Source organism: Bombus pyrosoma, linkage group LG16 (genome assembly GCF_014825855.1).
Source record: "Bombus pyrosoma isolate SC7728 linkage group LG16, ASM1482585v1, whole genome shotgun sequence".
Taxonomy (NCBI): Eukaryota; Metazoa; Arthropoda; class Insecta; order Hymenoptera; family Apidae; genus Bombus; species Bombus pyrosoma.
The window spans coordinates 5,645,180-5,662,458 of record NC_057785.1 but is presented as its reverse complement, the minus strand read 5'-3'; the positions used below and the strand labels follow the sequence as shown (position 1 = coordinate 5,662,458).

General features: G+C 35.2%; 1 protein-coding gene across 2 annotated transcripts in view; it reads left to right on the top strand.

Annotated features, from left to right (window-relative positions):
• LOC122576484 overlaps window positions 1-17,279 on the top strand; it is a 79,695-nt gene that overhangs the window by 19,772 nt on the left and 42,644 nt on the right. For both annotated transcript variants that reach the window (XM_043746852.1, XM_043746851.1), the window contains exon 2: window positions 7,198-7,319. In XM_043746852.1, the coding sequence (XP_043602787.1) occupies window positions 7,256-7,319 (64 nt within the window). In that variant the 5' untranslated portion in view covers window positions 7,198-7,255. The remainder of the gene's footprint in view (window positions 1-7,197; window positions 7,320-17,279) is intronic.

Below are 17,279 nucleotides of genomic sequence, written 5' to 3'. Positions count from 1 at the left end.
TAGTCGAATCGTGTCAAGTGTCGTTTTTTTCTTTCTTCGAAGCTCGCAATTATCTGGAAGGTCAGTTTTGCTCCATGCATGCCTTGTCAGAAGTTAAATTTCTTGATTATACTCGGCGATCATGAATTTCCATCGAACGTGTATTCCGCGTGACGTTCGCATAAACGTAGACTCGCGTGTCATTGGCAAAGTATGCTTATATAACCTGCACGTGGCCGGCTTGTTTATTTTCACGGATCCCAGTAAAAAGGCACATCAACTTTTCAATGTCTCCGACCTGCTAGTAAACTTTGCGTATATTCCATCGTAACAAATCAGTATCGCTATTTACGATTTTATATTTGACTCTCAATCAGCTCTATTCATTTGTCATCATTTTCTTCCAATTCGACCTTTTATCGAGTCACGTACGTAAGTTAAACGTTCTTATATATTTTCTACCGTTATATATCTTTCTCCCAACATTCTGAAGGGAAGTAAAATAAATTATTTGTTAACATAAATTCTTCAGATTTTAGTACCAGTTTCTAACGTTTTTCTTCTTTCTTTTTCTCTTCACTTTGTGACGCTGAGAATTTTCAAAATATACTCTTTGTAAGGTTGGAATTAAAGAATAAGGCGATATTCTTTTCAAGAGGTTAACTTTATATTTGTACAACTTGGCCTGGCATTTTAACTTCTTTCCCTATAATTTGAGAATTTTCAAAATGCACATTTTATATAGAAAAAAATCAGGGATTATATTCTTTATCAAGAAATGAAAAGTCGAAAATCATGAATTGAAAAATTACCAAATTTTAATGGTATTTTTACTTTTCTTCTTTTATTAATCTCAAAATTCTCTGTAGGTGTCGATTTTTAGGAATAGAAGGATTCGATGGTGAATAACTGTAGAAAGTCTATCGGGAATCGATTAATATCAATTAACACGTCGTTCGTCATCAATTATGAACGGTTCGGACCACTTAGCAGCCGTGATAATGATTGTAATTATAAAGCGACTGATAAGCATCGTTTAACGACCGTTAGTTGTTAAATATCACGTGACGTGACAAAAGCAGTAGCATGTTGATTAATTAATAACTCCATAGTTGGTCGATCGCTTAGACAAAATGCTAATTTTGAAAAATCGTTCGATTATTCTCTTTCAATAAATATGACGAAAAAATAAAGCATGAGATATGACTGGAACAAAGTTTTAACATGAAAAATTCTGCCAAAGGAAAGTAAATCAAATTTATCAACAAGATCTTCATAAAATAAATAGTAGTCCAAAAAGGAATCCATTTTTTCTTGATTGCTTTCGAAGAAAAGTATACACACAAAGTTGAAAACATTGAGATACAAAAATTACGTAGTCTAGGAATAATGTAAACTTTGGCACGATGCGAAGAATACATATGTACTGTGTATGTATGTGTATATGTTACTTAGTGTAGCGAGTCCCGTATCCTATTGCAATCTTTGTTTTCATAAGTGCACGATTGGTTGGGTTTCTTTCGCCTCTTTATCTGTTTCTTATGTCTATTTGCAGCGACTCCATATAATATTTCTAGCTTTGGTTTGTCATGACTTATTCTATCTTATTATACTACCTTATAACCTATTTCTTTATCACAGCCTACATTACGCTATCGTATACCCATTTTTTTAATATCGTCTCTGCATAACTGTATTCTGACGTAATTCGCGATTTCTTTTTATGAATCCACATAAATCCCGCAATAGTTAACCAATTTTTTCCTACATACGAGATCGAAAATATTGAAATATATAGAAAGTTGTTTAACGCAACAAATCCAAAATTTGTTACGCTTTGTTACGCAAAGAATCCAGTGTTTGTTTAAAACATTGTTCGTCGTAAGAAATATTAAATTAAAATTGTTTAACGCAAAACAAATTCGAACTTTGTTAACACGATGTTACAGGATGGACTATAGATCGAAAGAGAGGGTGGGCTACGTGTTTTCATCGGCCCTGTAAAATATCTGGGCTCGCAAGTTTTCGTGATGATCGCCGGAAGCGTAAAAACTCGCCGGGTTGTACATGAACTCTAAATAAGCCGCTGCTGTGGCAAAACGTGGCGCGATCACCTCGCAGCCAACTAATAAAGCTCGGTATAAAGTAACCATCAAGCGGTGGTTTTATTCAATGATGCCAATGACACACACGGCACGTCATGTTCGTTCACAGTGGCTCTCACCCTCGAAAATACCGCAGGAACTTGGTTATCCCGATTGGTTTCCTATTAACGCGTTTTCGTCCTCTCTTTTGTCTACATAGAAACACTTTACATTGATTGATCCACTCCATAGGGAATTTTGATTCGCTTTTGGGGAATAATGTGAACAATGGCGGATTATGGCGGGAGCAATTTTTATCGTAGCGTCGCTTTCAAAATTATATCGTATCTTTTAAAAATCATTACTTTTTTTTTTTTATTATTCCTAAATTATTTCATCGTTCCAAGCTCAATTTGAAGATCACGCTTTACAGAATTCTTTCACTAAGGAACTGCGTCTAGAGGATTTCTTAGGGACTAACTCTAGACGTGGAATTTCCTAACTTGTCTTTTTATTGCAAGTTTTCTATGAATCTTCGAATGCCGGATTCGCAAACAAACTTGTCTTTATGGAATAAAAGAGGTTTCTCTGTTTAATGGTAGAACAAATGAAAAAATAGTTTGCTTTTAATTAATGCGAAGGATGGCTGGCCAGGCGAGTACAAAATGGAGGCATTTAATCGATATCACAGTCACTTAAGCGTGTCTTCGAAAAGCAAAAGAAAGAGAACGAAAAGAAACGAAATGAAAGAGAAAGGGGGGAAAATGGAATGGTTCCAGTAATAGTGGTGCAGTGCAGACTTTTCCACAGTGGAATGTCGCGTTTCAGCATTCCAGGCAAACGCTGTGTAACCCTCTGTAATTCTTTGATTTATAGAGATTCAGCGTTTAAACTCGACGCCTCCTGTAAGTGGCATGCGTTATACCGTGCTAAACGGATTTCGCCATGCAGGATCACGTATAGCCAATATCAATTTTTCAATCAATATCGCCATATTTGACAAGAACGTCCCTATTGTTCCCAAAAAGGTACAATTAGAATAAATATAAAATTTTATATAGAACAGTAACTATAACAATATAAGAACAATATAAGATAAGAATAACAATAATTATATTTATGCCGGTAATGAAAATGAAATCTAGTCTTTACAGTATTTCTGAATATCTCTAATTATTTTACAACAATGCAAATAACTCTGTAAAGTGATTTTTATTTTTAATTTTCTATAGTGTTGAAATTGAGACATGCAATTTTGTTTTCAAGTTTAAAACTGGCGCGCTAAGATTAGAGTAATGGGCGTTGCTATGTGTTCCAAGTCTATGATGGTTTTATGGTGGTCACCATCTCAGTCCATTTCCGTGAAACATTTGAACGATTGTTTTCTTTTCGTGGAGTTGTCTTCTCGCCGTACCGCTATATTTAGAAATGCACAATGCCCAACCAGAATTTCTACCTTTTAACCAATTGGAAATGCCAAACTATTCTGAGGGATCGTCAACCTCACCGAATAGCGAAAATATATAGCGAAATAATTTTCTAATATCGATTTCTTATAATATTTAAGATCATAACATTGATTCTATGTGTTCTTCATTTTTATACCTATTACGTTCTTAATCTTACCCTTAAAAACTCTGTTTAAAAGTTTCTTCAAACATGTAAGGATGTTGATTGAAAAGGATATGATAATTTATCATAGAAATTTGAAACCTTCGATAGCTAACTGTTATGTAATGTGAGATTAATCCAGTTAATCCAGAATTAACTGTCTGTCATTACTTTTGAATCATCCAATACGTGTCACTTTGCTCAGGTTTCTTCTTCATCGTTACACTGGCGGAGTCACTTCTACTTGATATATACACATCAATATCATATAATATCGATCGATAAAAATCCACTAAAACACCTGACCAATTAAAAATTTGGAACTACTTTCTCAACTGTACTTGTATATCAGATGTCAAATAGAAATGTGTTTCTTTGAAAAATTGCATGGTTGCCTGGACTATTAGCAAAGAATCAAAATAAGAATAAGTGGCTTCCTTTGATAAATTTCATATTTGTTACAACTGGAGTCAAAATAAAAGAAGGAGAAGGAAACATGGCTAAGGCAGCGACTATGGCTGAAAGTGTCATTTCTCATGTAATACCATGGTCGGTCCCGTGTGGAGCAGCCGTACCAAGTACCAATGTCGTGACCTGTTGAGACCAGCGTCACGCAGTTCAAATAGTCTCCTAATCCTGTGAGATTGAGCAGATCTCTCTTGCTAGATAGAAGTAACGGGGAGAGCGGGTGAGAAGTCGTGAAAGAGAGAGGAGGAGTGACTATGCACGTTGCCTTGGCTCTGGACCAAGCCACGAAGAGCCAGGGTCGTTTCGAAGTGGTTGGGTGCAGGGCCTATGCCAACGCCTACCGAATCACTGGTCTGTGCTAGCAAATATCGAATGCGCCTCCGGGGCGATTAGTGGTTTCGATAGCGTTTCGAAGACGTGGGACCATCGTGGCGAAAGTAGATTCATTGATCTTCCGGTTCGCCACGAAGTCGTAGGAAATCGTTTGGTTCCGCTTTCGTGACGAAAATTTGCGGAAACTCCAGCTTTTCAGGCATTTCTCCTTAATGATTGCGTTTTATGTCTTGTGCTTGTCGATACATCTAGGCTACTTTTCATGAAAATCTAGTTTTAATTTATTTTCTTAACACAATTCAGTTTTACTATTTATTATCTAACCAATAAACGTGTAGCTGTGCGGGTATACATTAACATATTGACTTCGTTTTCTTTTTATGAATTGATATAGTTCTGTTTTTACGTGAATATTCTATTTCTGGGAAATTATACAACTATTTATATACATATCTATCTTACAGTCTTAGTTTTCGTTCAACTCGAAGACGTTTACAGACGGCCGTAAGTAAATCAATTTCGTTCGTATTTGAAAAAGAGCCCCCAACAACAGCAATATTCCACTAATGAGAACCACTGATACGAGGTCTTGCTACGGTTCTCAAGAAGCGACAAGACTAATAACGGGCTGGCAGCGGTCGCAATTATGACCATTATGCGAAGTGCAACAGACAATGCGACTGGTATCGCTGATGGACGATGATCCTTGATGCACTATATATATCATACTATAGTTGAGAACCACTATTGAATCACACGGTCCCAATGGCATTAAGCTGCCAGGGGCCATGACTGTTTGTTCGTACAACATTCCGATAATACGGAATGTCTATCGTTTCACGGAGATTGATGGTAATGGCGGTGGAAATTTGCGACAGAGAGCGCTACTGTGGCCTTGATGTTATGGCTGCGCGTGCGACATAAGAATGGCCGCACTTTGTTTTACCGTTGTTTGTTTTTCGATCGAATAATAGTGTCTCGTTCTATTGACATAAGATGAAATCTTCTATCACAATAATTTGAAGTGAAACTTAATCTATAACTGGAGCACCGAAGCTTAACTTTCTTTTATCATTAATATATTACTAATAACAATTGTAAAAATATCATTTTACTATTGATAGCTGTTATTAGATACGGTGTGATAACTAGAATTATCTAAATATTGTGTAATTTGGTGTACGACATGCTGCATAAGCTTCTAGGCTACACGATTATCGAGAGAGAACAGATTAGTAGCGATAAGAAGCTACTTGAAACAATCCTTATCTCCTAGCATGTCCAGTGACGATTGTTTGAAAAAGTCTCTATTATCCACAAATAATTATTTGTTATCTCTCTTTCGAATGACAATGTGACCAGTTACGGCTGTATTGGGAAACATTTGCATATCGGGTGTTTAAATTGCCGTTGACCCTATCGTAATAAAGTCGTAAAAATAATAATTATAAAAAAGCTGATATAATGTATTTTTATTAGGAACTATGTATCTGCATCAGTTATTTAAGTAAATTGTTAGTAAGATTGTCGTAAAACGGTAAAGAAAACGACTATTCCACATATTTGAAAACATTAACCTAACCTAATATAATTACAAAATAGTATTGAATCAAAAGTTGATATTATCCCTGGATGTAACAAATATCTTTAAATATTCGGAACTTAAATTGATGGAATGTTCTATGATAATTTCTTATTAACTTTCATTTTGACTTTGATTCAAGTTTTTCGTAATTTCCTAGGAAAATGAACGTAATTTAATTTAGATAATTATTTCTGCTCGACGAAATTATTGAAATGTTAAATTGAAAATTAGTAGAAAGTTATTATGAGGCTGAGAATCACTGTATGTGTTCCTACGCGGTCTCGATGATACGAGGAGAGGTTTCGCGAGCTCTAGCCGCCTTATATATCACGATCCTCGTCTACGTATCACCGTGAGCGTGCCTCCGCAGTCTCATATCACCTGTACGATACTGTTACTCGATTATACCAGATCTTCCGTCACTTTTTTCCTAGTTAAATGATGCGCGGAATTAGATGCCTCTGCTTTCTATGTTTATTGAAACTAGGTATCAGGTGGATCGCAAACTATTTCGAAATTCGATTTTATATTCGTTCACGGAACCAATATGGCTGCCAGTGGAGTAAAAGTGGGATTTCCGTGATAAAATATGGGTATTGTTTCTTACGTGCAAATAGATAGGAAATTGGATAGAACTTAGATTCCCAGTAATCTCAATAGTGATAGGTTAAGTTCAAGTCTCCATAACGAAAAATTCATGCTGCAGTTAAAGAGACACTGGAAGAGAGAAATGACACTACGGGAATAGTTAGTTTCAGACCTTCGTGAATAGAAACACATCCTATATCATTATCAAAACAGCGACGTTATCTCGTTAATCCTTTGCCTTCTTTTTATCGTTGATTTTCTTTTACTGGTGTTTTTTTTAATGAAAATGCATTTTATACAAATTAAATTTCAGGTGCATATATGTAATTGCTATGGATCATTAGCAATTATGAAATACAAATGCATAAATAAAATTCTGTAGAAATGATATTTTATAGTTAATACCAGGATTTTAGAATATTTGGTCCATAGCAGTGTTTTAATGACAGTGGTGTTTCAAAGTACTCTCAATATGTAGAAACTTAAAATGATATAGAAGCTTAGAAAGACGGAGATCAGATTCTAAAATTCTATTTGATAATGTTTCAGGAGGATACGGCACGTGGTCTCGCCTAAATGGTGGCTCTAAGGGGTCCTATAAGAAAGCATGAGGGAAAGAACGCCCTCTGCCGACGACACCCCGAAGAGGGCCCCGCCAGCACCACCCAGAGGTTAGTTCCCATAATCTTGACCCTTAAAAAGAATTGCTTGTTTAATGTAACACGTATAATCGTAAAAGTGGTTAGAAGTGAATTTTTAACTTCTCTGATAGAAATCTGGTCGGTAATCTGAGTAGCATTATTTTTCCAACTCACGAGACTTCACGTGGTTATGTGAAGTTAGAAGTTTCCCCGTTGTGTACTTCACCTTCTAGATTCAGTAAAATGAAACTCACGGAAGTTAAGAACGTTGCCCTGCCTAAATTGTGGTTACTATGGTAGTGTGTTAATTACTTCCTGCCTGTTGTCATTGACATAACCTAATTTCCAAAATCGACCTATGTCCACTCTTTCGTACATGTTATATATTGATTTGTACAAAAAAGGTAGGATGAATTTGTGTTCCACTATTATAGTCAAAATGACCTGATATCCAAAATCGACCCTTGTGAAACATACGTCTTTTTATTAACAATCCTTACAAAAAGTTCTCTACATCTCAGAAGAGAATCCAGTCCTAAAAGACTCCTATAATTCGGCATAACCTAAACAAGAAAAAGCAATCTTTTTCGTCTAATATCTACTCAGATATATTCTAATCATCCTTCAGGCTACATTCGTATGACCGTAATGTTCCTCAGCTCGGGGATCGCGTTCGGTCTAAAATTATCCGCACTCGAGCCGCGATTCACGAGGCTGCAGCCGCTGGACGGGTGGCACGACTACTTTCGAAACACCCTGTTTGTGCGCATAGACGGCGCGTTTCTGAATGATGTGTTATGTAATAGGAGCGCACAGGTTGCAGGTTGCAGCGCTCGGGTAGTGTGCGCACGCGCAGATGCGTGCAGACGTCACGCACCGCAACTAGCGATAAGTCGGCGATATTAACCCGCGATAACGTTTGCCGAGCAGGTTATAGATGCGTATGTGTGCCACTGAACTGTCATGCTCACCGATAGGGGCCTTGAAAGCAAGTTCCATGCAGTCACCTTCGCTAGTGCCTTCTTTTCTTTTACTTTCATACTTTGGACAGATCCATGGAAATTTTTTGAATCTCCCGCCTATTCCTTATATATAGGACGTTTCAAAAACCGTGATCGGTTGTAAGGGAAGAAGTATGTGATTTAGATATCATAAAAGCAGTTTATAGTGGTAAATGGAAAGTTATTTTTACATTGGACGTTCTTGTACATATAGGCCGTTTCAAAAATTAATAATATATGTGTAATAAGGATATTCCTAGAGACACTTCTGTAATATAGTTTTAAAAATCAGCTATTAATCTATAAATTGTCTCTAGGTATACTAATTGCCCCAAAGATTGTTGTGTAAGTTAGATGAAGCGTTCCTCAGTTGATTACTTTTGAATATACAGATATTATTAATTTGTTTAATTAATAATACAGGTAAAGTAATATATTTGAACTTTCTCCAAGACAATTTTTTCTAGTTTTAAATTACATCTTAATGTAGAAATTAGCTTTCGTTTTGCAAGTTGTTTCAAAGACAGTACATTGAATTAAATGAAAAATTGTTCCTCAGCGCTTTAAACAGTTCTATAAAAGTCACTGGCAAACAATCGCTAGAAAGTTTCTATTCCCAAGATAAGGAAGCGAAAACGTGTCTATATCCACATGTTTAATAGTATCATCTTTCAGATATAATATAGTGGGTGTTCCAGATCTATTATAGCCCCCACTGACGATGGCTAAATTAGAATTTTCCCGGAGTATACATCCTCAATTAAGATATTCTTAGAATCATCTAATTCAGTCCCAGAATTACCATTTTCCTACAATTGTCCAGGTCTAGGTTACTGAGCTACGTTATTATTTATCACTAATATTGTCATCCATTAATAACTACGTTTTCTTTAAAAAAAAATGTTTAAAAAATACCTTAAAAAATCAGAAAATCAACAAAAATGCATCATACTCTGCTGTTAAAAACTTTTTGTTGAAAATTTATCTCATTTAATTTGATAATAATTTGTTATTATGTATTGTATTACACAATGTTGTTATAATTATTTCTAGCAATTGCTTAATCGTGTTTACATTTGAAATTTTTTTATTAATACATTGAAAATCCAATTTTTTGATACAATATACCAAGTAATGGTAAGCTCAGCCAATTTGTAACGATACCGTTTAGCGAGCCATGGGATTCAATGGGATTTAGGTTAGGTCCGGTTCCACATAGCCACAGTGTCCCGTAGCGGTTGGGTTTAGCCATTTTCGTGGTCGCAAATGGCAGTGGGATTCCTGGTTAATTATTGTGCCGAGCTCGCGTTTCACGCTGCATTATCGACCAGCCATTTGTGCTGCTCTTTGGAATGCAAACTGTTGAGTTTCGCCAAACGTACGAACAAGAATTTTTTTCCTTTGCTAATAAAACGATCAATGAAACCTCAAATTTCTGACCAACTGTAATCGAAAATGAAATTCTGTTCAAGTTATCGTAATTAAAAATTTCAGATATAAATGTTCATATGTAATAAATTCAGAATTAAAAATGTTAGTAGATTGATAAGTTCAGTAGGTTACAGAAACTTTATTTTTTGAGTTGACAATTCTATCAGATAACTTGTAATTTGTAAAATTTATTTGAAGATTAACAGATTTAGAAATTATAATTAGAAATGGAGATAGGTAGAACGTCATGTCGATTAAAAATTAAATATAAACGTAGTAAAAGTTTCATGGAACATAACCTAATCTAAGTTGATAAAAGCATAAAAGGCATTTAAAAATAACATAAGAGTATCTGAAATAAAAGTAGTATAGAAGCATCTAAAAATTATATCTAATCTAATCTAGAAAAATATATCCCATAAATATCAAGAGATCCTTTATCAATATAAAATCAAGTTAGTCATTAAGTATGCAGAAGAATAACGTCACAGGAACGAAGGGAACTCGGAACGCGACGGGCGAAAAGACTGATACAGGGAAACGTGGTATAAGATAAATAATTTATCGCAAAGACGCCAGAGGGAGAGAAGCGGGGCGTATTATCGGGTTAAAACTGAAAATGTTGATCGATAACAAAATCAGCGAGAAGTGTGGTGGGTCTGAATTATTTATCAAGTAAATAATTCATCGGAGGAATCTCGAAGAAAGCGTTACAGACATAAAAGTATCAAATAAAGGTGAAAGAAATCTCGACAAAAGTAAGAATATTTATCGATGATTGACGACTGATAAATTCGACTAATTTTTTTTTCAGCTATAGATAAATTTTATTTGAATTGAAAATAAATAATTACAAACTGAGATATTAATGAGAAATATTTTGAATTTAATAATAATTTATTGAGAAGTAAATATATTTATTTTAATAATAATTTATAACGATCAGAAATTATATGGAAAATTTGTTCTGGAAATAATTATTCAGATAAAGAAAGTTTCTCTTTTGAAATAGTTCAGAGAAATATTTTTCAGTTTAAATGAGTTAACATATAATTATTCCGAAGTAATTTAATGACCAAATAAAATAGTTCAAAAACAAGTTATTTCAGTACAACAATATATGTATTCCGATTTCAAAACAATTTGATAGTTGTTCAGAGGAGAGTTGTTTTTCAGTTGAAATGAGCGAGCGTATAATTATCTCAAATTAATTTGGTTGTCAAATAAGAGAACAATTCAGGAAAAATTATTTTACATATCAAATGGACTATATAATTATTTCCAAATAATTGAAGATACTGCGAATTAGTTCGGAAAATAACTGTTCAAATAAAGAATAGATAAATAAGAGTAGATAGATAAATAAATAGATATATAAAGAATAGGTAGATAAAGAATAGGTAGATAAATAACAAATTAAAATTTCAAGAAAAATTACTTTTCCATAATACACAATTATTCCGAAATAATCTGATAAGCGTATGATAAAATAATTTTCTAAATTCGTTTTATTTAAATAATCTTCAAATTTTCTTGATCCTCCATCGGTTTTATGATATTTACGAAATGAAGATATCCATTTTGTAAAGGCTACTTTCCACTGAAATGAATGTTCCATGACAATCGAATGACTTTATAAAGTAAATTTTGCCAGGTAAAAGGGGAATAACGTTATGGGAGATCATCGATTTTCTGGGAATTATTGGCTCGCCTTTGTTTATTGCCGATGGGTGGAAATGAAAAGTTGGAATACGCGCTAGCCGTACAAAGGCTGCTGACTATTCTAATTGATTGACGGACCGAAGGACGCTCGTGCGGTTGTCGTTTTAATAGACTGCACCGTTGTACAGTTATAAATTACACAGTTAACAGTGACTGGAAGCATCTTTGCCTCACGCAACGGGTGGAACACAAGCGATCTGCTCGAAATTAAGCCATCCCGATCGTATTTGTAAAGAGAGATTTTCAGGATTTACTGCTTGATCCCTCGTGACTCAATACAAACCGTAGTGAGAGGATGGTTATAATGCAAGGAAAGATAGAAATTTATTTCCAAAGCCGTTAATATTCATAGATACGATAAACTACTTCGCCACGTAACTTTACTATTACTGAGACACTTGTCATAACGGGGCACTAGTTTTGGCATCCCCGCTTTGTAGAATAATATCGTTTAAGGTGGCAACGTTGCTCGTTGCTGTTTCGAAGCAAGAAAGGGGAAGAATCTCGCTGGCAGTGCGGGAAGTAGTATAGTGGCGAGCTAGTGACGTCGCGATCATGCTATAGACTGACTGTGGATTGTAGACAAATGAAGGTGGGGCGTCAACGTCGTTGACGCAACGCGGAGAGACGTAAGACGAAATTCATGTCACGTGACACGAGCGACATAGCTGTGGAGTGGCAGTGGGGGTAATGTGACGTCATGTAGTCCCCGAATTAAGGGAATCGCCTGGCAAATTGGCAGCCAGTGTAAACATAATCCCCGAAATCCCAGACGGTTCTAGACACAATTTCGTGGAGAAATGACCGTAAAATTGGCGGAAAATGAATAAGAAAATGGCGAAATTATGTCACGTCGTTTGAAATTTCGGAAGTTACGCTCACCCTGAATACCAACTTAGACAGCCTCGTTCTTTAAATTGGGAATATAAAGATTGTTGTGAAAAGTGTTTCTATAATGGTAAAGACAACGCAGTAAAGTAGTTTAAAGTGTATAGAATACAAGGAACGTCACAGAAGTTACTACGAACGGCTTTTTTCCTATTTCATAGAGAAATAATAAAAAATGGCAAAGTGTGTGATTCACGAGAATCATTTCGAATGTAAGGTACAAAAAGTCATCGAAGTTTCATAATGTAGCATGGTGGTGGTTCATCTTAATTAAGAGAAAATTGCAAAGGTAATTTAAACGTGGATTAATAGCGGAACGATACAAAAGAACATGAATTATGTAAGACAAAAGTAGATACATAATAGAACTTAATAGAACTCTGCCACGTGATAGAAAAAGGTAAATTAAATAATCGTTCGATGCCCGCCATATTGAGCAGCTTTCAGAAAAAAGGACACACAAGACAAAGTGGCGAACCGAGTAAATTGCTTTAGAGGTTATAGTTTTTTTTTATATTAACTAATTTCGAATTGAAAATGAGTAACAATTTTATAATAGATCAACTATTTCATTACAGAATACAGTCTATATATTTACCACAAACTTATAGAAATTTGTTTAGAAAGATTCTCAATCATGTGTTTTTTGATTTTTTTAAATATGATTCAATATGTGGTTGAAAATAGTATACTTTTTCAGAATTGTAATTTCCTATTACTGAAATAGAAGTGAAATTTCTTAACCTACGCAATATCTAATTTTCTCAGCGCGTTCAGAAAGTATCATATATGTTTCTATTACATATCATGCAATGTTTTCAAATGTAATACGGTATGTCTATAAAGTTCAGCATATTAAAAGACGCATTCTATATTCGTGTCCCTAGCAAATTTCCTCGATAGTGCCAACATAACAAACGAAACAAAAAATCCAATCGAAATATCGTTATGTACAGTTTTATATATTTGAGAAGAAATATAAAGGGCAAAAGTCACGATTAGCACAGGGTTGATCCCTGCCGCGATTAAAGGGTCAGTCTTCCGTCGCGTGTGATGTAAACTGGCGCAGCAGCAATGTCGCGTCGAGCGGGAGGAAAAAAGGGACGCGGCCATATGCATCTCCCACAGAGAATGGGTAGCGCGCCGGTACTGCGGCGAGAAAAACAGAGTGGTGCAATTTGATGCAGCAGCAACCAACCGCTGGTAATAAAAAGATCGATTTCGAACGCGTCGACCCTTGCCTGGAAAGCCAACACCGGCTGTGAAACGACTTTCCGAGGGAAAAGTCGAAACGTGTATTACGTGTTCAAGTGCCATTCTTTATATTTCCTTCGTAATGCTTTGTTGGAATTGTTTATTAATCGTTTTCAGTTCTCAGTATGTATTAGTATTTGGTTTATTAATGAATTACATGGCACAATCTTTTCTGAAAGGATTCTATGATATATTCAAGTATAGTATAGTACATTTTTATTTAGTGGATTACATTGTACGTTTTCTGAGTCACTTTTTTGTACTATTCATAGTATAGGTTTAGATTTTGCTAGTATATATTAATGTAGGTTAGATATAGTATAAAAGAGTATAGGTTTGTTATTAGATTGTGCAGCACTAACCTCCTAAAAATTTTTTATAATGTACTATTTTTCTACATTATACTTTTTGTTATATTCCATATATGTATGTGACTAACTGATTTGGCTATTAAATTTAAACAATAATCGTTGATTCCACACTAACCATTTACAATTAGGTTTGTCAATATTCACAGAACAAACAGTTAATGTTAATTACAGCGCCTTGACCGGTGGTAGAAAAAGGAACTAATGATTGCAATAAATAATTTTCTTCGATAATAGTAAAATGAAATAGTACTTCAAAAATATAAATTGTAGAGGTTTAAATCGAATGATTTATTGCTCAGAATGTTCATAAGGTGATCCACCATGTTTTATTGCCAGCCATATTGCATGTGTGAAATTTACTGTCAGCTATATTGTATCTACGCTTTTATTTTATTATGGCCTGCTTCCATGTTTTCGAAATTCGGACAATATTAACAAAATACTTTCAATATAGGTTAGACGATTCATGCAAATGGCGGACGAAAACGTCATGACAAATTCTCATTTTGCGACTTGGCGTCCCAAACATGTAATTGTTCCTACATTCTTCGGAGATGCGTTCAGTTTCTCACTTAAAGGGATGAGAGTTTGTTCGTATTTCCGTCACGTGGCACTCAATATCCGAAGTTTTAAAGCGTTTTCGCCAAGATGCGATATTTTCTCTGTCGTCAGAGCTTCAGTCTTGGAACAAAAGCGGTGGATATATTTCGAAATTCGATCGTCATCTTCTGTGGGTCTAGACACAGAACAACTATAAAAATTTTCTATCAGAATTAGAATACTAGAGTTCTTTGGGGTTAGGTTTGCGAGAAAGGAAATTTACAATTTTGGAAATTGGTTATGTTTATTATTGATACTGCATCGATTGTCTAGGGATTTCTCTAGTGGAATCCAGGATATTGTAAAGTTTGTAAGTATAAGGTATGGTCGCTGTTAGTGGAATGGTGTTGCAGAGTACACGACTATTATTTCTAAAAATGTTGTCATATTGTACTATTATCAGAAGGATTATTATTAGACCTGAAAACGTTATATTATAAGTTTTAAATCTGGTCAGTGTCATTAGGACTATATATATGTAATGACTATATATAATGACTATCAATTCTAAAGACACAACACACATTAAAATTTCGACCAATATTAGCAAAAAGGATTGCAATGAAGAAAGATTTTCAGATCTAGAAACATTAACAATATAAATTTAGTCACTATTAACATACCAACTTATTAACAGTGTTGTTAACGTACCAAAAACCTTTGCGATATAAATTTAATTAATATTAACATAGAACAAGCGAAAAAATATATCAATCTAAATTTAAAACCATAAGCAACGTTATCAGTTCTGTATATATCACGTTCTAAAACTACCAATCCTAAAAGCCAAAAGTGCTTCTAGTGTGTAACGAGACTGGGTCTGAACCAGGTCAAAGCGCGGCTCGTTCGAACGCCTCTGCTCTAATTGAGTGGCCGGTACAAAAGCTGATTTTCTCGTTTCATGATCGCAATCCCCACGAGTAGCTATACCTTTCGTTCGACGGACGGCGTAACGGTGCCTGGAATGGCCACATCGAGCCTCTACAGGGTTTCCTTTTTGTCCGACGGCGTGTGATGTCGCGAGCGTGAAAACCAGCCACGCGTTGCAATTAACAGTCGGTGGATTTACCGATGTTTCCGTAGCATTCGTTTCTCTTGTATACAACTGTGCAAACACGCGGCATGCTCGCCTCGATATACGTGTGGTAATCGTGCAATGAAATGCAAAGTAGGATGTCAGTAGCTATTCTTAGTCGGTTCTATGGTCGCCAGTTCCTTTCAGAGCCTTATAAATCCTAAATGGTTGTAACTTCTGACTGAATTATGGATTGCTACGCTCCCAAGTTGCGGTTTCTCCGATATGGTAAATAGTTTGCCACTGCGTTGCTTGCCCAGGGAATTTACTAGTGGAACTAGGATGTTAGGGAATATGAAGTTAGTTTCGGAGATTTGTTTCCGAGAAAAATATGTATAATTTGAGAAATTACTTATGTTTGGTATTGGTACTCTGTTCCTTGTCTAGGGAATTTCGTGGTGGAGCTAGGATAGTTAGGGTTTTATAAAGCTAGATCTGGAGATTTGTTTCTGAAAACAAGTGTGTAATTTGAGTCAAATTTGTGAGACTAAAAGTTAACATTTGAAAAGCTCGTCTTAACTATGTGTTATCTATGGAACTTTCTAATGGAATTAGAATATTAGAGTTGTGTGTGGTTAGGTTTTCAGTTAGTTTTGTTGGAAAAAGATTTATAATCTGGAAAATTAGTGGAACTGATATTATCTCTGGGGTTACCTTTGTTTATACTCATTAGAGGTTAGGGTTAGGATTAGGTTAGTTGTTCCACAGCTGAAAAAAAGGGAAAAGTAAAGAAAACCTTTCACGAAAGCTAGGTACGAACAAAACGAATGACGGTAATTAACAAAACAATAAAAGTGCAAAGCAAAGTAAGAGGAAATTGAAGACGTTTCGCACGGAGCTATTTGTTGCGATCCGTTCTTAATAAAAGTAATGGCGTACAGTGCGGCAGTTGAATGAGGATTCGGGATAAAAGTCAACATTCGCCGACCACTTTTACCACATTCACATGTCCGCACTTCACATTCGAACGTTCACAGAACAGGATCACACGCCACATTCGCATGTTTACAGGCTATGTCCTCACGTTACACAATACGACATTTGGATAAGGATTCAAGACAGAAATAAAAAAATGCACATAACGTGCAGTTTTTCTGAAACTTGATATCGCGGGATCCGACGAGAGTAAAAGTCTCTTTATCATATCTTTGTTAGTATTTTCTCTACTCTCTGACGTTGTTTAAATATTTTGAATATTCATATCTTTGTCCAACCATACACGATAACGTTTAAGTAAATAATATCGATACGACGAACAATTCTTTCATCTCTTCTTAAGTGTCATGCAGAAATCATTTATCTTCCCGTCCGTTTCGTCAGATATTGTATTGGCATTTAGCAAAGAACAAAGATTTTATGTAACTTTTACAATTTTCTGGCTATACATGCTTCAACCAAATCCGGATTATTACTGGAAATATTATTATTAGAATGGATTTCACTAAAAGAATAGAGAACATACAGCGTAGCAGTAAAAAATCAAACAGCAATGTAATACAAACGATTTTCACTAATTCTCCATCAATTATTGGCAGAGTTATTGTTTACATTTATACTACTTACAGACTGATGATATCATCGAATAATAAGATCAAGATCAAATAATAATTATTTCCATGATTATTGTTCACTGTGTCCCGTATCGTCA